The sequence below is a fragment of the Durio zibethinus genome, chromosome 1 (assembly GCF_047325235.1).
Source record: "Durio zibethinus cultivar Kanyao isolate XHJ-2024 chromosome 1, ASM4732523v1, whole genome shotgun sequence".
NCBI classification, from domain to species: domain Eukaryota; kingdom Viridiplantae; phylum Streptophyta; class Magnoliopsida; order Malvales; family Malvaceae; genus Durio; species Durio zibethinus.
In genome coordinates this window covers 6,517,260-6,539,089 of record NC_143162.1, presented here as the reverse complement: position 1 = coordinate 6,539,089, position 21,830 = coordinate 6,517,260, and the positions used below count along the sequence as shown (strand labels likewise).

Here is a 21,830-nt window from a genome sequence, read left to right as displayed (position 1 = left end):
TTTGTCAAAAATTGCCTTCGATTTAGTAATTGATTAAGAAAAAGGTGCATGGACCTTTTAAGGTAATTTCATTATTAATTTTTATGAATATTTGCATTTAGAAAATATTTATTTTATTCTTTGACAACTAATTAAGATTTTGATCTCTTTAACATCTTAGGAAACAATGAAGGATGTGCACCAAAGCTATGGGGTTCATGTATGAAGAATACTGTTAGAATTTGAAATCTCCTTTAATTAGCTTATTTTATGTTTTTTATAAACTTTTATATCCATTTGCCAACTCAAAGTGTCCTTAGTTTATTTTATATTTTGTATGAGCTGTTAGCTCAATTTGCCAACTTAAAATGTCTTTTATGTTTTGCACCAAAAGTATGAAAACTATATTTGCTTGATTTGCTTTTTTAAGTTGGCCTATTGACCCTTGAAAACTTGTTTATGTGTTGAAATGACAATTATTATGTATTGATGGCTTTATTTATTATTTGATATATGTTAGAGTAATACTTTTTAAAACTTATTGTTTAATTTATTTTGATTAAACAAGTTTAAATGAGCATTATTTATCTTTTTTCTTGTAAAATATTGTAGAAATTATTAAATTCATTAGTGATTTAGTTTGAATAATATGTGAATTTGAGTTTTATTAGATTGAATTTGTAGGTAAATAATTATTCAAAATAAGAGAAAAAATGATGAAAATTTTAGTTATTTAATTGAACTAATCGAACTGAACCGATTTTTAATCAATTTGGTTAAATCGATTATTTAAAATTTTGTTGGTCAATTCAGTTATTGGTAGAGTAAAAATTGATTAATTTGATTATTAATTTTTTTAAATCGAATTGATCGAACCGATCGACTGCTCATCTCTAAATATATAGACTTTAATTGCATACATTCATCCAATACTAGTCCATTTGCTATAATTCATTTACCCCAATATCACGTTTAGGTATGCAAGCTTTTTCATTTATTTTCAGAGAAGCTGAATGTTATATAATATTCTACTAAATAGATATTCACCACATTAAATTTTGAAAAAAAAAAAAAGAGATTTGGTCTTGGCCTAGACTCCACCGAATCTAAAAGATCTTAGTTTTTTGAACGTATAAAGACAAAAAAAAAACCATTGCAATTGCCGGAAATACTAAACCGACAAAAGGCACAAAAATAGAAGGAAAGCTATTGAAAGTTGTTATAAAATGGGTACCTCAATTTAATATTTGTACCAATAATGCAGGGAAAGTAAAATTAAATAAAAGGATTTGTCCATCTTTCTAAATGAAATAAAATAGGTATATAATAATATGACCAAACATTTCAATAATTCTCGTGTTCATATTTCGAAAGTAAAAAAGACGTGGATGATAGGTAATTTATTAAAAAATAAAGAATTCTTTCTAAATTTTTTATTTAAATGAATCAACTATTACCATAATTATATATAGACATTGAGAGACAAAGAACCCCTTTTTCTATATTTGTTTGTTTTTATTTATTTCCCTTTTTACTGTTATTGTTAGAAGAGAAAAAAAAAGTAATTCTTTTATTTAGTGAAATCTTAACTTAGTGTAGTCATATATTGCATACTTATCCCTTGTTTTATTTATTATTTTGGGAACTTCATTTATGCTATGCTTTATTGACTTATTTAATATCATGAATCAAAGAAAAAAAGCTAAATTCAAAATGGGTTCCATGAACTCCAAAAATATTAAAAATGATCGACCAAAATACTTTTATAAAATTTTAAATTAATAAATTTATGCTTAAATATATATAATTTTAATAATTTATTTTAAGTTTAATTTAAATCAATTAAAATTAAAAATAAAGTTTATGTGAAATTAAATTATGTAAAATTTAAAAATTTTAATTTTAAAAGTGTTAAAAGCAATTTATTAAAATACTTTAGGTAATTTTTTTATAAATTTTAATTTAAATAATTACCGAACAAAATACCTTTATGAATTTTTAAATTAACAAAGTTATCTTTAAATATATGTAATTTTTATTAATTTATTAGATATCAATAACTAAATTAAAAATGTAACTTTCAATGCAAATGCTACAGCCATTTGTTATATAGCCATTAATATTTATTCAAAATTTGTTTTGTAACAGCTTGGGCTTCTTATGTTTATCACTAAGCACTAAGGAGAGAAAGGAACAAAGCACTATCGACGAGAGCAGTACAGGGGCAGCAACAATTTCCCGAAAGACTTTTACTGATTTGAATTGTGAGGAATGGATTTTCACAAAGTTCTGAAATATTTTTAATTTAACAGCTGACAAAGGATAATATATAAGCTCATTAATGAAGTGGATCTTAATTTCAATAATCAAGATTGAAATGCTAACAGCCACAAGTATCCAAATAAATTTGAAGGCTCCCAAGCAAGTATGCCACAAAATAGCACCTACAACAGAAAAAAACCAAAGAGATCACGGAAAAGAACGCCTTAATATCTACGCAAACCAAGACAATTTGCTAATAAAACCTATGACAGATCAACTTTTTTAAGCATCTGTTAGGGGACCGGGGAAAAGCAACTTTTTGGCGCACAAATAAGTGCAATTATTTAAAATATCCAACATCCCATTGACAAGAACTGGCATTAACAACAGGAGCACTTCATCAATATATTCAACTCTATAAAACACTAGATCTTGTCTAATTTACCTCCGCATTTTCAAAATTTCGACAAACAAAGCCTTAGATTGTGAAATTTTACATACTTGGCATCGGCAGGTTTCACTGGTTCTGGTCCTGAGCAGGCAACAGCGACCATGCAACTCAACATAACCACTTTAAGAACCTCATCTGATGGAGCATGGCAAGGTGAGAATCCTCTAAACTGCACCTTCCCACTACTGATCGTTCAAACAACCTTGGTTCTCTTCACTAGCCGCTTCCTTGCATATCTTCTCAAACCTCTACGCCAGCCCAAAGTTGTTGCTGAGATTGCTGTACGTCAACTTGATTCTCAAACAATAGTTTACAATCCCATTTTCATTACTTGATAGTCCTATTGTACTTTGATGCTCTTAAATGAAGTGTTTCCTAGTTTTCCAGGGTGGAATTTTGCTTGGCCCCTCTGCTTTAGGCCGCAATAAAGATTTCTTGAACTTGGTTTTCCCTCCATGGAATACACCAATACTCGAATCCGTGGCAAGTATTGGTCTTTTCTTCTTTCTCTTCCTTGTGGGACTTGAACTTGAACTAAGCACAATTCGTCAAAGCGGTAGAAAAGCTTTTCGCATAGCCATAGCTGGGATGTCCCTCCCGTTCATTTTCGGAGCTGGACTTTCCTTGTTTCTCCGAAAAGCTGTAAATGGAGAGGATAAAGTAGGTTATGTCCAGTACATCATGTTCCTAGGCGTGGCTCTTTCCATCACAGCTTTTCCTGTCCTCGCCTGCATTCTAGAAGAGCTCAAGCTACTAACGACCCATGTGGGGCAAACCGACGTTGCTGCATGGATATTACTGGCCTCGGCCGTGGCCCTAGCAGGCAATGGTTCAGGTGGAGCTCACAAGAGCCCCTTAATATCCATATGGGTTCTTATTTCTGGAGTTGCTTTCGTTGCTTTCATGTTAATTCTTGTGCAGCCCGTGATGAGCTGGGTTGCTCAGCAGTGCTCCCCAGAGCAAGACAATGTTGATGAAGCTTGCATATGTTTAACTTTAGCTGGGGTAATGCTATCGGGGTTCATGACTGACATTATAGGAATCCATGCAAGATTTGGTGCTTTTGTATTTGGACTAACAATTCCTAAAGGAGGTGAATTCACAGCAAAATTGATAAAATGGATTGAGGACTTCGTAACTGGTTTGATTCTTCCGCTTGACTTTGCGGCTAGCGGGTTAAAGACGGACGTGGCTAAAATTCAAGGAGTAGAGGCGTGGGGGAATTTGGCGCTTATTATATCCACGGCTTGCGCAGGGAAGATTTTGGGGACGTTTGTAGTGACGATGCTGTGTATAATTCCCGTAAGAGAGTCATTACTCATTGGCGCTCGGCTTTTTGATGAATACCAAAGGGTTGGTGGAGCTCATTGTTCTCAACGTTGGCAGGGAAAAAAAAGGTGAGTTAAACCTATTCTTATAAGGATCACTACAGCTCTAATACAATTTGATAAGAAAATAAACAAGCATGCAAGTACACGCAAACAATAGAGCAAGTTCAAAATAAAAAAAAAGAAACATAAATAATAGAGCAAGCTCAAAATAAAAAATAAAAACACATAGATATATTATTTCGGTCCAACTTAAAGTGATCTACTCTAAACCTAATTTATCAATAAACAAATCTTTATAGTTGTGAGACTTTTAGAATGACAAAAAGTCATTAAAAACACCTTAATTAAAACTTAACCCAAACGTCAGTTACACATTTTTAATAACCCACTCACTTAACTATTCTTTTAGTGTATAACTATTTTGATATTACCAAACCAAAACAAAATAATTTATTTATAAGGGTGAAATCTCTTATAACTTTACTAAATTTTTAATGTGTGATACAAAACAAACTCTCAACTCTTATAACTGCACTCAATTTTCGATGTAAGATTAAAAGATTCAAGGTAAATCTGAACAAATCATCCCTTGACTTGAATCTTCAAATTAGAGAATCACATGCAGTCCTATAACGGAATAGCGGTCGTGAAATCATAGTAGCACCATCACCCGCCATTGTTATAGGGAAAATGTGATCTTAAAATTTAATCACACTTGAAATGGTGCATGAAGCCATTGAAAAATGGCGTAACAGAGAATAGCAGTAATAATGGTTTGTTATAGCCGTTATCCTTGTTTTCCCATCACCAATTCAATTTAAAAAAAAAAACTAAAACTTCAACAGCTAATAATCTGAGAAAAACAAGGCCAAGGTTATACTCTGTATGCAATGACAATAATGAGGGTCAATGGGTGTGTGGAAACAAGAGTTGGGACTTGAGAGGCTGACTTGAGATTGACAAAAGAGGAAGCGTGAGTGGCTAGTGAGTGGAGGTTGGAATAGGCAAAAAAGAAACACGAAAAAGAGTGAGAAATGCAAAGAAATTGAAAAAAGGAAGAAAATTTGAGCAGGATTAAGTCATTGACTTGAAGGAGGCCTTGAAAAAGATTCGAAGAAGTAATTTGAGAATTAGGTGGGATTCACAATTCAAGGAATTTTGGGGATGGGACTATAGGAGTGGGATGGGTGGTGGGGTGGGTTTTTTTTTAATTTAGTAATTAATTTTATTAAAATATAAATTTGAAAATTTTTAGTTTTTGAAATTTTTTTAGAGAAAATCTAATTAAAGGGATTGAAGGAAGTTTATAATTTGCTACTAAACTAAATATGAATGCTTTATTACAATCTAAATAAAATTGTGAATAATTATAAATACATAATGTCATAAACTATTTTAAGAATTATATTTTTATGATTATAATTATAATTATTACATTTTATAATAAATTGTGCAAAACTAAAAAAATTCACGACTGCGATAACCGTAATAACCGTAATTATTTCTATTATGTTTGAAAACACAATAAACACAATACAACTGAAAATGCGTTGTGATTGCTATTTAAATCCATGCTCTAAATACTTTAACAATATTTGTAAAACTAACACGTTTGCCTGTCTTCTTTTTCTTCGTTGTAGGAATCCCAACAACTAAGCCTCCATTAAGTATGTACAAGTGATTCTTGACCTTATTCTCTTGCAAAACCATACTATCATTTTTGTACATTTTACACCAATCATTTCGTCCATAATATGTATACCCACTAAAAGCTAACACACCTAAAACAATCAAATTGTAGCTATAACTCAATATATACCTTACATGATGAAAAGTCTTAATAACACCATTATAAAATCTAAGCCAAACACTCCTAACGTTTTGAATTTGTACCTTTGCATTGTTGGCAACAACGATATCCCCATTATTCTTATTATTTCTTAATTCTACAAAGCAATTGCTATCATTGCAGACGTGGATAGAAGCAATTGAATCTAAAACTCAACCTTTGTCAACTTTCAAGGGTTGAGTTTCATTTACAGAAGTTGTCAAAAGGAGACCATCATCAAACACAATAGTTGTAGTGTCACTCTTTTTTTCATTTGATAACTTCTTGTCATTCGTCTTTTTAAAAGTAATCATATCTCTTATCAACTTCTTACAATGCACTTGGATATATCCTTTCTTACCACAATAATAACATTTTGTATCACTGTAATCTCTATCTCTTAACTTGAATCTTCATCTTGATCCATTAATTCTCTCTTGAGTTCTTCGTCAATCAAAAACCTTTACAGTTAGTACACTCCCTCTAGGTGATGAGTTCTCTGTTAACATAAACCTTTCATTCTCATGTAACAGAGCAATCACATTATCTAACTTCAAAGTAGAGCTACCCACCAATAAAGTTTGAACTCGAGATTATAGGATTTATACAAAAATGACAACAAAATTAAAACCTTCTCTTTATCTTTTAATTCATCAATAGAAATGACCAGCAATTGAAAAACTAACCTATTAAATTCATTCAAATGATTACGAAGACTCGTAACTTCTTTCATCTTCAAATAATATAATTTTATCTTCAAATATAATTTATTAGTCAATGACTTCGATGTGTAAATACTCTCAAGCTTATCACACAAATTCTTCGTAGTACTGTCAATCAACACACTACACTTTACCTCTGAGGCTAAGGTCAATCTAATAGTACTAACAGCTTTCTTTTGAATTCTATTTCAATTAGTGTCAGTCATTCTCTTAGGTTTACTATTCTCTAACGTCTAATCTAACTCTTGTTGTACTTTTATGATATTAACAGATTTCGAATAGTACTTTGCCATAGCATAAAATTACTATTTCCATCAAATAAAGGAATATCAAACTTAGGTATACTAAACATACCGTCTTCACAAAACTCAAACTCTTTTCTCTTGGGCTTTCTTTTTCTTATGTCTCGAATCTCACTCTAACACCACTTGTTAGAGAAACAAACAAACATGCGCAGCACACATAAACAATATAATAAGTTCAAAACAAAAAATAAGAATACACAAATATATTTGTTTTAACCTAACTCAAGGTGAACTAGTCTAAATCCAATCCACTAACATATAAATCTTTACAACTGAGAGATTTTTAAAATGAGAAAAAATTATCTAAAACTTCTTATTCAAAACATAACCCAAAGCCAATTACACCCCTTTAATAGCTCATTTAACTAATCTTTTGGTGTCTAACTATTTTGAGATTACCAAACTAAAATCAAAGCATTTTACTTATAAGAGTGAAACCCCTCCAATGTGAAATACAAGATAAACTCTCAATTATTATAACTTCACTCAACTTTTAATATAAGATTAAGAGATTCAAGATAAACCTCAACAAATCTCTACCATGAATCAAGTAACAAATTTTTTGCCATGAATCAAGTTGGCTAATTAATAGGGTGCCTTGGGATTCAATCATATCGTATATCTTTAACATATACATACATACATATATATATATATATAGATAATGACCAAATTGCGTGCAGACTGATGTCAATTTCATGTTCTATGAAAATTAAGTTGGGGGTGGGTGCTAGAATGTAAAAAATGCAGATATGAATTTGCACCAGGAAATATTTTTCTCCGAGTTTATGTTAATGAGGGCATTAATGCACTGAGCAGATGGTATAATTTTCATTGATGAATATATTATCCTAAGGCAACAAGTGGCAGTTCTTTTTTGCTGGAATCACTTTCCGATTTTGGAATTTAGATATCCTATTTTCCATACAAAAAACTGTAGCTTGTCCTCGATTTAAGATGTATAGTATTCCCAAAAAGAAATTGAAGAGCTACATAATTTGAAAAAAAAAAAGAAAAAACCTCTGGTCTCAATCATCATCATATTAAATCCAAACTTAAGCTTTATTCGCTTTACATAGAGATGAGTAATTAACTTACAATTGTCAAGCAGGTTCTAAATGATGAAATGTTTGCGATTTTAGTCCTGATGGCACTTTTTACCACTTTCCTGACAACTCTAGCAGTTTTGGCCATATATAAACCTTTGCGTCGTTTGGAACGAGCGTTGCCCCCTGCTCAAAACTCAGAAGACGATCTTCGAATCCTAGCATGTATCCACGGACCTGGCAATGTGCCTTCACTCGTCAACCTTATCGAGTCAATCCATACCACCAATAAATCCCCACTCAAGCTCTATGTCATGTACCTTGTTGAACTTACTGATCGATCTTAATCTATTTTGATGGTTCAGAGGACCCGAAAGAATGGTTTTCCCTTCGTTAATAGCCTATGTCGAGTCACCAAATATGACCAAATTGCAGCTGCCTTTAGGGCGTATGGCCAACTTGGGAGACTAGCCATCCACCACTCAACGGCCATTTCAGTGTTGTCGACAATGCATGAGGATATTTGCCATGTTGCAGAGGATAGAAGGGTAGCAATGATCATCTTACCTTTCCACAAGCAATGGAGAGGGGCGGGCGAGGAGGCAATTAAGAACATCGGCCGTTGCTGGAGAGAGGTCAATCAAAGGGTGCTAAAATGCGCACCATGCTCAGTGGCAGTGCTTATAGACTGTGGATTCAATAGTCCATCAGAGCAAGCGGCAGAACCCACTACCACCATGCCAAAAAGAGTAGGTATTCTGTTCATTGGAGGACCAGATGATCGTGAAGCTCTGAAGCTCGGTGGGAAAATGGCTGGACATCAACTAGTTCAGGTGACTCTGAGATTCCTCCAAAGTGATGGGAACAGAAGGGAGAAGGTAAACGTACACAATTTTATCCAATATTTTTGAAATATCTATGACTTCTATCTTTGTGCTGAACAAAACGCTTTTAGCAGGAACTGGAAGAGCTTGCATTGTCGCAGTTTAGGTCTGATGGATCTGTACAATACGAAGAGAAGGCAATAAGCAACGTGGCAGAGGAAGTGCTGAGAATAGGACAAAGCAGAGAGTATGATATTCTTGTCGTTGGAAAGAGGCAGCTCCCATCATCTATGGAATTAGCAGGAAATCATACGAAGAGTGAAGAATTGGGAGCCATGGGATATTCTTACTTCAGCAGATCCAGGCATCTTTGCATCTACCATAGTGATCCAATGACGATGCGAATCAGATAAAAACAAGAGCAGTGTCTCAAAGATGATATGAGACAAAGAAGCTATTCATAGATTTGTGACGAAAAATGGGATGAGCAAGTGTGGCACTGTAAATCTAAACGTCATTGGAATCTTTAGGTTTGTTTAGAACTTGAAAATAACAATAATAGTTAAATACTATAGAATTTATATATATAATTACGTCCTAGCAAATCCAGCACTCGTTTCAAAATTTTCCGTTCCTTAATGGTAACGAGTTTCGAGATAGTGCAACATTTGCCTCAAATGCAAATGAGCTAACCCAGCTGGAAATAAAAGTCGGTGTGTCGTAGGCCTCGAGTCTAGGCAGTTACCGATCATGATAAATAAGAACAAACAAAAACCCTGTTGCCAACAGACTGGTCATATTCCAAGCAACAAGTGGAGCTATTAGCCAACAGGATGGCTTGATTATTCCAAGGAACAATTAAAGCTTGTCTCGTGGTGCATGGCCAGAGCTTAAGTGCCCAAATGCAATATAAGCTGCAACAGCAGAGGAAAATTTTAAACGCATTAAAAACTTCTGGACAAAAGTTATAATAACATGAACTTCTCAACATTCCTTGGATTGATCAAGGTATGGGACAGACTTATAGACTTTTAGCTGTGTTCTTATGAAGTTCACTTGTTTCTTGACAACAAGAGCACGTTTTGCATCCAGATAATTTGCAAAATACTCTTCCATCACTAGTAATTAGATCAGAGTTTTGGTCAAAACATGAAATATTTCAACAAAAGATCAAACTACTAAAGATTACCAGAAATAAAACAAAGCACACAACAAAAGGATAGGAAAAAAAATATTTAGCTACAGTTGGTACATATCCAAAGCAACTTTGAATTTTCATGTCGCAGATAACGTTTCCTCACACTCACAACCAGACGTCTTTCCAATTGGGCAATTAGCATTTTCTGTCCACAGTTTTACAAATACAAACTACTCTTAAACTCGAAACTTACCCAAGAAATTACATAATAAAATTGTTAAAGTTTAAAAAAAAAAAAAAAAAAAGGAGGGAGGGGGGGGGGGGGCAAACGAGTTGCTAAAGATACACTAACTTCATGAAAAGCGTTCCCTCTTCCATTTGGAGATCTAATTCACGAACAATTTTCTTAGCAGCTGTGCTAAGGTAGAAAAAATTCTATCCATCCCCTGTGTGCATTATCCCAGAACGAATCAATTGTGTATTAGTTACCTTTTGTGGATAAGTAAGGTTCTGATAAATGTGATATCATTCAAGTTCAACCTGGCCACACATCAGATAATCTCATTTATGTATTGGAACTCAAACAAAACATGATCACAATGCAAAGACTAATAAAACAAGAAAATAAGAAAGGGAATATATAAGAAATTAACCTTAAAGAAAGCCTCCACCTGTCCATGTGGCATCTGATTTTCCATTGTGGCCGACAGCTTTTTTATCAGATAAACCGTTATAGAAATTATCATATCCATCATCCTTGGCATCGTCCCAGCCAGCCCAACCATCATTGCTATGAGAAGCAGTCACTTTCGTAGTATCTTCCTTCCTATTGTCTTTTGTGTCCCAGTCATCCCAAGAATTTGAGCTATAAGAATTATAATTCCCACCAGAGGAGGATTGTCCTCCAGAAGTAGAATTCCATCCTCTATTCTCCTGTTTAAACTCCTGATAATATCCATTCTTTTCACTATCATTTCGTTGCCAGTTACTATCATTTTTCCAGTTCATGCCATCTTTAGTGTACTCCTCAACCTTCTGAGAAGCTAATGCCATGACCCCTTTCATGATCCCCCATGTCCTCTGGCCAATCTCACTTGTCTTTGCAGTGACAACATTGACAGTTTCGTTAACTTTGGTATCATAGCCACCCTCCTTAACCTACAAAAAAAGGTACATCATGCCCTTGTGTATCTAACTCCAATTCCCCATATCCTTGTAAATAGCAACAAGAAAAGCAAACCCATCAAATTATAACCATAACATTCAACAATTTAGCCAAATCAAAATGCCAAAATTAAAGCAGTATGCTTTTCCTAAGGTATCAATTCTAGGCAAGAGAGTTTTAACTTGAATGTAATGATAGCCTCTTAGGGCCACAAAGAGCAACCCTCGAGTCAAAAACCAATTTCCTTTGCAGAAGAAGAATTAAACTGTTTACTGTTTAAAATCCATATGATTTGGAACAAACATATAGCAAAAGGATTAATGATAGAAAGGATTCAAATTTCTCTGCATTATTTCTAATACAGAATTACCCCAAAGGTTCTAATCAGCTCTTCATATGTCTCCCATGGAACTGTTATATAACCCAGCAGACAGCAGTCTTGTGGTTTAATGAATAAAGAATATTTAAAAGAGTATCTTTGACCTTAACAATGCCCTAGAATGTTTAAAAGAGCACAGAAAAATAGGTGAAATAGAGTGAAAGCTAATTTATCTTTAGTTTAGACATTAGGAAAGCAATTAGGAGAGCAATAAAGTGAAATTAAAACTATAGGTTGATCAACTGTAACCCATTGATTGAGAGGCATATTTTGAAGTCAAAGATTTTAACTTAGGAGAAAATTTTACAGCAACAATTTCCTATTTTTTCTCTTATCATTTGGTTTTCCAAACAAGAAACGTTGAAACTAGGTGCACCATGCAGAAGATTACCAACTTAACAAAAAATATACTGAACTTAATGGTTTAATTTTATTCACATATATACTTTATTCAATATAATATATAAAACATTAGGTCTTATATACTTTAAATATTTTGACATGTTGTACTTATATTATATAAAACATTGGAGGCCTAATGATAGAATAACTGAGGAATTTGTCTGTTCATCATGCATTTTGTAAAAAATCATATAGGGTTAAAGAATTTATCATATACAGTACAAAGATAAACAATTTTGATGCATCTAAAAGAAGATTATCATGCAAATATCAATAATAAAGATTCAATAACAGCGAATATCATCGTTAATCAATGTAAGATATCAACTTGCAAAACAATCAAAAAAAGAATTCAAAATTAATATTCCCACAAAAATACCTTGGAGGTGAACTCCTTCGTCCCTGCTTGGACAACATTTGCAGCAGATTGAGCAGCGGATGCAGCTACCAAAGATAACCTCCCAATCCCCTGAACCAAAAACAAATCAGCCAATAGCTAATCGTTATCACCAAATAAGGAAAACAACAAAAAGAAAGAAATAATCTCTTAACCTGAGATACAACAGAGAGCACATCCCCCTGAGAATTATTATTATTATTCCTTTGGGTAGGCATAGGACTCGATCCAAACCCAACATATTTCCCTCCTTGCGAAGGTGGTAACCCTTCGGGCCTCGATTCATTCTCCACCATCTTCCTCGCAAAAAAGCTCTCTTTATTAGCCGCCGACGCCTCCAATTGGGATCTCGTGTACATATCCTCCGTGGACCTCGACCTCACCGGAGCACCTCCCATTCCACCACCATGATTATTCCCTCCCCTAAAATCACTCGCCGATTGATTCCTCCTCATATCGCTCGAAGATCTAAATGAATCGTCATTATCCCAACTATCCCACCCTTCATTATTCCCATAATTACTGCCCCTACCACCGCCACCACCACCGCTCAACGGTGGCCTTCTATTTCCATTACCACCTCCGTTGAGAGTCTCTTTCGCAACCGGTGGATCCCGCCATGGGCGACCCTCGGCTAGGGCTTGGATACGATCACGATAAACACTTGCGGCATTAGTGTTATATTTGGTAACGATATCGGTGTCTTTAGGGATTCCGTATTGAGCCAAAAAGGCGTTGAGTCGCTCGTTACCACCCGATTCCATTTTCTTGATCTGGATCTCGGACCATGAGTCCATGGTAACGGATCGGACGAATGAGATGTGGACACCTAAGCCACGGTGTTTCCCGGAGCATTCTAAGCACATGAAAATACCGTAGGAAACTGAAGCCCATTGTGGATTCTTTTGGTTGCAATCTACGCAAGTTTTGTTACCTGGCTGTGATTGGAGTTCGCGTAACCGTCTCGTTGCCGCCATCTTTTAATCCGATCTGAATTAGATCCAACAAGAGAGAGAGAGAGAGAGAGAGAGAATAAGAGAATTGATCTATAAAAAAAAATCTAAAAAAAAAATTATTGGAAGGCTAAAAATTTCCGGAGGAAGGAGATCACCGACACCGTCAAAACAAATTGAGGGGGAAGGGTGAAGATGACTAGTGGTGTGGTGTTGTTGAAATACGTGATTTTGGATTTTTTTTTTAAAACAAAAAAAAAATGTAAAATTTCAGTTCCTTATTTTAACAAAACACGTGCCGTTGGTGTGAAAATATTCAACTCGGTTGTGACTCGTTTTCGCACTTTGTAAAGCTGTTCCTCCTCCTTCAGTCCTTGACTGTTGCGTTGCTGTGTGTATTGGCTGGTGATTTAAAATTTAAAAAAAAAATTTCATAGGAAGAATCTAATTATTTTTTCAGCCTTTTTTTATTGAGTTTTTTATTTTGAAACTTAAAAAAAAAAAAAATTCATAGGGCCTTTAGGGAGGTAGGTGATTTATTAGTATTAAATTTTAAGCAAAATGTTGTATCGTGACTTCTACATCGGTCGAGTCAATTACCAAGTTTGTGAATAGAGTTCAACTAGGGTTGGAATCGGAATAAAGATTTTTAAATTTGGAATTAATTAATTTGGTTTAAGTTATTATTTTATTAATAAAAAATTATTTTTTAAAATTTAATTTTAGATATGTTAAAAATTATTAAAATATTTAATGGACATATTTAATGGGATTCAAATGATTTAATCAAGGCTTTAAGCAAAGGTTTAACAGTGTCAATGAACCGGGCTCAATTGGATCTAATCCATAAGTGCCCCTAATTGATGCGACTTTCTAAAATTCAATTTTGTCTATGAATCTACGGGCAAATAACTAGATTTCATTTAAACATTTACATAGTATAATAATAAGATCAATGTGACTTTAAACATTTACATAGTATAATAATAAGATCAATGTGACTTTGTAAACATCCTATGAATTAGTGTGAGAATAAAAAATATTTGCAATTATGATATGTAAAAAGAATAAAATAATATTTGCCATCTAACATGCATCAAATATATAGGAAAAAGAAACAACAACCCAATAAAAGATTAGGATTATGTGTTCCATTATTACGCGGACCAAGAAGTTTCAGTTGACCATACTGTTTCATAATCATAAGGTGGGTAACAAGGTTGGACGGTTCAGATTGTGTGTTGGTGTAAGCAGTTTCCTAAGTTGGTAGTCTGATGGGATGGCTCAAAATGTTTGTTCATGATGAAAAAGTGCAGAGGGAAAATTTGCTTTTCCGTCTTGGATTAGCCTTGTTAGATCATGATTATCAAGTTGACAATTAAAAGTTTAAACTGATCCAGCCATAAAACACGTATTTCAGAACTCTCAAATGAATCCTGAAAAATATTTAAAAATGAAATAAGTTTTAGTAGTAGTATTTCATTAAGAGACTAACAGTTGACAAAAATGTTGGCCTGTCCTTTTATAAAATGATTTTACAGAAATTAAAAATTGATATAGAAAATACAAGATGATGATGATGATGCTAAGCATTTGATTTACTAGAAACATTGCTCTTTGCAGATGAAACCCAGTTTAGTCTAGAGTCCATGCCTGTATCCAAAACCCAAAACGAAATGAGTGAGTACCAGCAAAACATGTTTATTTCAACAGTGATTAATATTGTGTTTTTGAGTTGTAACTACTAACCTGGATTTTGCCATCAGAGGAACCAGCATAAAGCATTCCACCATCCATGTCTGAAACCAAGGATGTAATCTTTGCATGTCCCTTGCTGCCCACTTTAATAGAAGCAACTCTGTTGATTCTTTCTTTCAACCAAACCTCAATGATCCCACATTTCGTGGCTGTAAATATGAAATCATTGTTGACAGCAGTTCTTTGGATGTCGAATCCCGTTGAAAATGATCCCATTACTGCCTTACTGGATCGACAGAACACCTTCATTCATACATGCAAATATGTTTTAAACAGGAAATTACTAATTGTTTGTATATATCCTGACAAAAGAATTGAGCTGCATACTTGCGTATAAATATACCTTTCCTGCAATTCCATCAACTGCAGAACCACCAGCGTAGAGAAGATCATCATGTATGTTCAGGGAATTTACAGTTTGTTTTCCCAACAATTTTCTTGTCCCTGAATGGAACGTGCTCAATGTAGAACTGCACAAGTCCAGCTCCTGAATTTTTTTTTTTTTCTAGTTCAGCATATTGACGATTGGTAATTATTCACAAGAGTTAACAGCTATTTTGGAGAGGGTGCTTACCTGTATGATGTAGCCAGAGCAACCAAAATATAACTTATCTCCTGCCATGGCTATGCACTTCACATGTTTATTGAAATTTATATGCTTTGGAATCCCAGACCAATTATACACCTGCCAAAATGCCACTTTTTGTTTTAAAAATCTTCTTATGGACTGATCTGAACTGCTTGTTCCATATTTATTTTAACAAGGCCCAGGAATGTGCTTACCTTAACTCCATTTCCTTGAGAAATAAAACATGCAAATTTAGCATTGGCTGTTAACTCATACACTGCCTCTTTCACATCATGAACTTGAATACAGTGTATTTCTTCAGGTTTGAGTGCCCATACCTGCAGATAAAAGCATATAAGCAATTTGTTGTAGAGAATTATTAAGAATCCTACTCAAGTAATTTATAGTACCAGCAAAGCTTGAATGCTTGACAATATAATACAATTAAGTCTCACTCGTGAACTATTATAAGATGCAAAATTTTCATCTGCTATTTTGTTTCAGGACCTTCAGTTCAATATATAAGAGCAATTAAGGACACTTTATATGTGCTTATTGTTACTTTATTGCTACTTCTCTACTTGAAGCTTTAAAAACTCTGTGATTAGGTCATTCTGTCCAGGAAAAAAGAAGATAAGAACAAGAGGTTAAAAGAAACAAATGTCTACTCAGTTATGAGATGATTTACCCGAATTGTTTTGTCCAAGGAGCCACTATATAGTCTATCACCTGAAGCTGGAACATACAAACATGTAACAGCTTTCATGTGCTCATGAACTTCTTGAACCAGCCTTAACCCCCTTTTCCCAGCATCCCAAACCTTGAGGCAAAAAAAATTTAAGCACAGTTATTGGAAGAAAATAGTTAGAAGTATTTTATGTTGCTTGCATGCAAGCATGTTTGTTTGAGGGAAAGAGTAATTTAGGCTCAGACCTTTATGGTTCCATCTGAGTGACTGCTTATCAAGCAACCCTTCAGATGAAGCATACACAGAACCTCACCATTTGCGCTTGAATCTAGTTCTACAACATCGGTACAGCTCCACAATTCTGTCTATAATCCAAAATATTATTTACAATCAGTTATCAGACTATTCATATTGTTTATGGTGAAGGATATGAATAGTTCTGAACTTACTGCATTCACAGATGACAAATTCATTAAAGCTTTTAATATATCAGCTGCCACAAATGAATTCCTCTTGAGCTTTCTCAAAGTTTTGTAGATGCATTTAGCACACTTTCCCAATTCTTCCAGGGCAGCTAAGAATATGATAATTCAAGTTAATGATTATTTTTATGGAAATGAACATGATAATGCAATGTTAAAGATCTCCTAAAGTCACTTACCTGGATCATTAATAAAGGTTTTCAAAGCAAGGGCCGCCAATATCTTCTCCTCCAAGTTCTTAGATGATTGGAGGACATTTATAAATTCATCAAGCAAAGATTCACGAGCAGCCTCTCTTAGTCCAGTATCAGGCAGTGTTACAAGCATGTAAGTGAGCCATGTGGCAATAACAAGGCATGACTTTGCCATTTTTAAGGAATTACTCTTGAAGCATTCCTCCAATGCTTTGAAAATAGATCCTTTTTCATGATTGCACAGGACAAAAGCCACTCTTTTCTCCCATGAACATGCAGCTTTCTCTTCCTCTTCCTGCAGCAAACAGCAAGATTCAGGATTGACCCAAAGCAGCAAGAAAAAAGAAAAGAGCACAGATCATATCTCCACAAAATCCGCATTCAACATTAATGCTAACCATCATTTCAGTCAAATCTTTTTCATGGTAATCTGCCTTTATTAAAGCATTGTAAGGTTGATCAAAGCCTGCAATCTTGAGTAGCCAGGCTTCAATATAGGACTCTCCTGAGGAAATAAGACGGCCTGGAAGAGATAGGAGTGCTTGTAGAACTATCATTTGTTGATTAGGAAAATCCTTTCTACGGAGTGCTTCAATCAATGCCTCTATAGCTTCTTCCCTATAAATGCTCATCTTCCGTGGCTCAGCCTGGAAAAATTCAGACATGTTAATCTATGTTTAATAGCTTACTACGTACTACTAGCTACTAGTGTATATGAAAAGAAAACTGTGATAAATTTTGAAGTATTGTTAATTTCAAAACAAACCAGGAGGTCAAGCTGCAGAAGAAGAGTGGAAATGGTCGGCTGATGTTCCATGGGGGCCATCTGAAGATAAACAAGGAAAGTATGCATGGTGCTGAATGCTCCTTCAGTCCTAATTATTTGCAAGATCTGATTGCTAAGTGTTCTCCTGAAACAAAGGAAGAATAGGATTTAGACACAGATTTGTATAAGATGAAATGTAAAGTGTAATAGTAGTTTAAATACCTATTCAGCTGAACCAATTCGGAGAGAAAATCAATGCATATGCCTCGTATACTATCATTGCCAGCATGAAGTAACTCAAGAACATAAGAAAGTTCAATTCCATTTGCTATCAGGTTCCTGCAACTTTTATCAACTTTCATACAACATAGGAGTATGGAAATAATAGACCTCCTTCCTTCCACCCTATCCAGAAACTTGACCAGGGAAGGAATTACATTTGCAGAAACAACACTTAAGGCATTGAAAGACCTACTGTTTTCATCCCCTCCCATCAACATTTGTTCAAGCATTGCTATAGCAGCATCCTTAGGTTCCATTATCGACAGAAGATCATCTGATTCTTCATTTTTATGCAGTATTATCTGGACAAGGGAGGGGACAATGTCATGAAAAGAAAGCTGAGCAAATGTTGGTCTCAGTTGATATATAAGAACAGCAGCCTCAGATAGGCCATTCTTAAGCAAAGCAGCAAGACAATCAAAATCAGAATCTACACTGGTCAATGTCTCTCCAATATTTTCATCTGTGAAGATTAGTTCTGAAAGAATGTAAATTGAGGTCCTGAGAACTTCTCTATCCAAAGAAGCTGACAGTATTTCGACAAAACCATTAACAATTGTCGGTTTGGATAAATAAGAATGAACTGCAACATCACCCTTTGAGTCCTTCCATAATCTAGCAATTGCCAGCACTGCTGATTCACATTCTTGTAAATTGTTTGAAGTACAAAGACATGACACAAAAGGTTTTAATCCATTGATAATTGTTTCAACCGCAGCTTGAGATATCACACTGGTTGGTGATGTGGCTACTGCTGCTCGTGTAAACCTTTTGCCCCTTTGGTTTACATAATCATCTATACCCTTGTAATTAGAGATGTTGGTTGCTCTGGTTGATGGGGACACCAATACAATTTCTTTCCCTAAGGGGGAGCTGAACGAATTTCTGGGTGTTTCAGAGTATGAAAACTCCTGAGCAATATCAGGATGCTGCTCTTTCCAAGATGTTATTAGCCTCTTCAAGACATAGTTTGTCTTAGGCAGTGCGCTTGAAGAGAGAGGATGCCGAGTAATGGGGCAGGTTGCGTTCCCTCTATTAAGCCATTCTTCAATTGCTTTTCTTTCATATGTTTGGCCTGTTTCGAGTGTAACAGGGTCATTGAAAATCTGGCCTGTGATGGGGCAGACGAAATCTTTTGGTGGTCTTGACTGCGGAGTCAGCTTCTCAGATAAGGGGAGGGCAACACAGCTATGGTTCCCTTCATTACTTTCGTTTTGAGAACTGCAAAATGAAATGAAATATGAATCTCACGAGAAAAATACTGATAAAATCCTTAGTATAGATTTGTTCAATCAACATTAAGGTTAAAAGACAAGTTTCTTACCTATTTTCCAGTGTTCGGATATTCACACGATCATAACTCATACTCCGAGGTCGACCACGATTCTTCCTACAGCTTTTCTGCATCTCCTAAATTTCCAAGTTAATATCAGAATAAGTTAAACATTTCAATTTCAGATGCATGAAGAAACAAATGAAATGAAGTAAACTTTTGGTATTTCGGAGTTCAGACATACTATCACTTCACCATCTGAGTCTTCTGAGCTTATGCTATGATCATTACTCTTGCAATTTGGGATAGGCAAAGAGGTAGGATCACTAGAATCTGTGATACGACAGGATAAAAGGCGCAAAAATGATTTCGATTCCTTTTTAGAATTCACATCAGGTTTCGGAGATGAATTTTTTGAGGAAGAGGTCTTAGGGGAATCTACAGGTGAATAGATTGAGGGGGAACGTGTTTGATTCATAAGTTTTGTAGGTTGAACAGTTGTTCCAATTTCCTTATCACTGGTCATTTTCCTCCCTTTGCTAGATTGGACCTCATCAAATTGATCTTCAGATTCAATAGAAGCATCATTGGGCTCATAATCAGAATCATCTTCATTTTCCTCAGGGATACCATCCTACCATCATAAAGCAAAGACAGAATATGTCATTAAAAATTTGCTAAGCCTTAAAAAAATACTGAATAATAATCATAAAAATTTGATGCTACTGATAACAAATAGTTGGACTGATTCAACTTTCAGCCTTACATCAGGATCCCAAGCAGCAGATTCATCCATATTCAGTGAGTAAGCTGAAGAAGTTGCACTCATTCTGCTAGAAGAAAATGTCCAGTGAACAATGTGAGAAGTAATTATAAACAAGGCTGCTAAGCATTTTGCTAATAACTGGCTATAGAGTTGAAGCTAACCTGTTGTTTCCTACTCTTTTACCATGTTTAGATTTGAGAACTGGAGAGAAGCCGGCACTTTTAGGTAGTATAGGACCAAATTTTACATAATCAGGGATTGACCTGCTCACCTCATGTAGAGGAGTCATTGGTGGCTCAGCAATTGGTAACATGGGAGCCATCACTTTCTTGTTAGCCGTTGAATCAGAATTTATACAGTCTTTGTAGTATTTAGCAAACAACCGCGTATTTTCATCTAATGATTCACCATAAAGTTGCTCCAGTTTTTTCAAATTTTCTACTTGATCAGGCCTCATGGAGAAAATCAAAGATTCATTGAAGAATTGATCAAAATCAGTAGTAAAAGACAGATCAGAAGAATCAGGAATTACTTCCATCATTAGCCTTTGCCTAGCTTCTGAATACCACCCAACAATTGAACTCATGTGTGGGAGGAAAAGTTCTTTCCAAAGTTCAGGAGCAAAATCAATCCGCGAGAAAAAGGGATCGATAATAAACATCTCAAGAACATGAAGAACTGAATTACGAACATTGTTACGCAACTTCCAAAGGTACGAAAGGTTCAAATGAGCCCATGCAGACAGGTAAGAATTGGGGACACCAGCAGTTTTATGGTCAGAAGTCAGCATAGCACACACTTGAAGCATCTTCTCAGCATAGTCTAACCTTGCATTCTTGGTTTCCATATTGGATGTCTCAATAGCTTCTTCAAGGGCTTCAATTCCCCAATCTAGATTTGCTAGCACAGCTTGATCAGAGTATCGAACCTCGATGTCCTTGTCTGTGCTTCCATCTTCAGCTGCTAATCTCTCTGCACACTGTTCTTTGTGTTGGATTCTTTGTTCTTTATTGATCAACCGATCTTGACTAAAACTTCCCACAGTTGTAATCAATGCCCTTACAATTTCCTTTTGGTCCATTGCAAATCTATAGTTCCCAGCCATCTTTTCCTAGGCCTCTAGACTCCTTACTCAAAGTGTAAACTAGAACATCAGGTCTCCATTTTCATTCAGAAAAATGCTTCAGAATGTGTAAAAATATTCTAAATAAAACATTTAAAGTTTCCAAAAAAAAAAAAAAAGGAGAGAAATATGATCCTAGCAAATAAACTTCTATGAAGAACTGCTTACCTTGTGGAAGAAGTAACAATCAAAATCGAAGAAGATATGGGTTGGCAATTTTTACCGGTGTAGCTTCAGAGGAATTTTTTGAGATGAAGAATAATTCTTCATCAATTTCAAAGACTAGAAAGATCAGGGCCGGCCTCTAAATTATTAGATGGCAGTAGCTGTGCCGGCTTTGTCATTTGTTTATGTGATGATCAAAGCATAGGGTCGACAAAGCATTAATATATCACAAATCAACAATATTAATATAAGCATATACTAATTAATAATATTACAAATCAACAATATTATAAACTCTTCAAGGGGCAGATTTTATGTCCTTTTCAGTTCTTTTTTTTTTTTTCGTTCTCAAACTCTCTTTTGGATCATTAATTCTGATTTTTGTAGACCATTATTCAATATTTCTTTGAGTTTTTTTTTTACAAAAGATATCATAATTTAAAAATTAAAAAAAAATTTAGGTATTCATATCTTAATTTAATACTTGTTAGATACCACAATTTTATAAATAATTACATAAACCAATTAAATTAAACATCATGTTTAAATCAAACTTTGAGCTCTAACAATTATTGATTTTTTT

The 21,830-nt window shown here is 34.6% G+C and overlaps 2 protein-coding genes and 1 pseudogene across 8 annotated transcripts; 1 reads left to right on the top strand and 2 right to left on the bottom strand.

The window, feature by feature from the left end:
* The first annotated feature begins 2,216 nt into the window (after positions 1 to 2,216).
* Positions 2,217 to 9,192, top strand: LOC111311926 (cation/H(+) antiporter 20-like; annotated as a pseudogene).
* A 52-nt stretch (positions 9,193 to 9,244) lies between these two features.
* Positions 9,245 to 13,495, bottom strand: LOC111311927 (putative ADP-ribosylation factor GTPase-activating protein AGD6). 6 transcript variants are annotated; one of them, XM_089761474.1, is made up of 4 exons: positions 12,385 to 13,428; positions 12,212 to 12,301; positions 10,540 to 11,044; positions 9,245 to 9,662 (listed from the first exon to the last, which is right to left on the bottom strand). In XM_089761474.1, the coding sequence occupies exons 1-3, from the start codon at positions 13,204 to 13,206 to the stop codon at positions 10,541 to 10,543; spliced, it is 1,416 nt and encodes a 471-aa protein (XP_089617600.1). In that variant the 5' UTR covers positions 13,207 to 13,428; the 3' UTR covers positions 9,245 to 9,662; position 10,540. The 6 variants fall into 6 exon arrangements, with proteins under 6 accessions (XP_089617600.1, XP_022767516.1, XP_022767518.1 ...); XM_022911781.2 differs by having other exon boundaries at positions 10,558 to 11,044; positions 12,385 to 13,423; XM_022911783.2 differs by lacking the exon at positions 9,245 to 9,662 and adding an exon at positions 9,967 to 10,426 and having other exon boundaries at positions 12,385 to 13,495.
* A 1,137-nt stretch (positions 13,496 to 14,632) lies between these two features.
* LOC111311925 (putative E3 ubiquitin-protein ligase LIN-1) lies at positions 14,633 to 21,439 on the bottom strand. Of its 2 annotated transcripts, none has more exons than XM_022911779.2 (16): positions 20,121 to 21,439; positions 19,960 to 20,023; positions 19,438 to 19,827; positions 19,245 to 19,330; positions 17,861 to 19,141; positions 17,639 to 17,783; positions 17,271 to 17,519; positions 16,858 to 17,167; positions 16,646 to 16,770; positions 16,442 to 16,561; positions 16,197 to 16,328; positions 15,724 to 15,846; positions 15,515 to 15,625; positions 15,284 to 15,427; positions 14,932 to 15,183; positions 14,633 to 14,835 (listed from the first exon to the last, which is right to left on the bottom strand). In XM_022911779.2, exons 1-16 carry the CDS (start codon positions 21,062 to 21,064, stop codon positions 14,818 to 14,820), a joined length of 4,494 nt encoding a protein of 1,497 aa, XP_022767514.2. In that variant the 5' UTR covers positions 21,065 to 21,439; the 3' UTR covers positions 14,633 to 14,817. The 2 variants fall into 2 exon arrangements, with proteins under 2 accessions (XP_022767514.2, XP_022767513.2); XM_022911778.2 differs by having other exon boundaries at positions 14,696 to 14,835; positions 19,960 to 20,026; positions 20,121 to 21,157.
* Between the last annotated feature and the right edge of the window lie 391 nt (positions 21,440 to 21,830).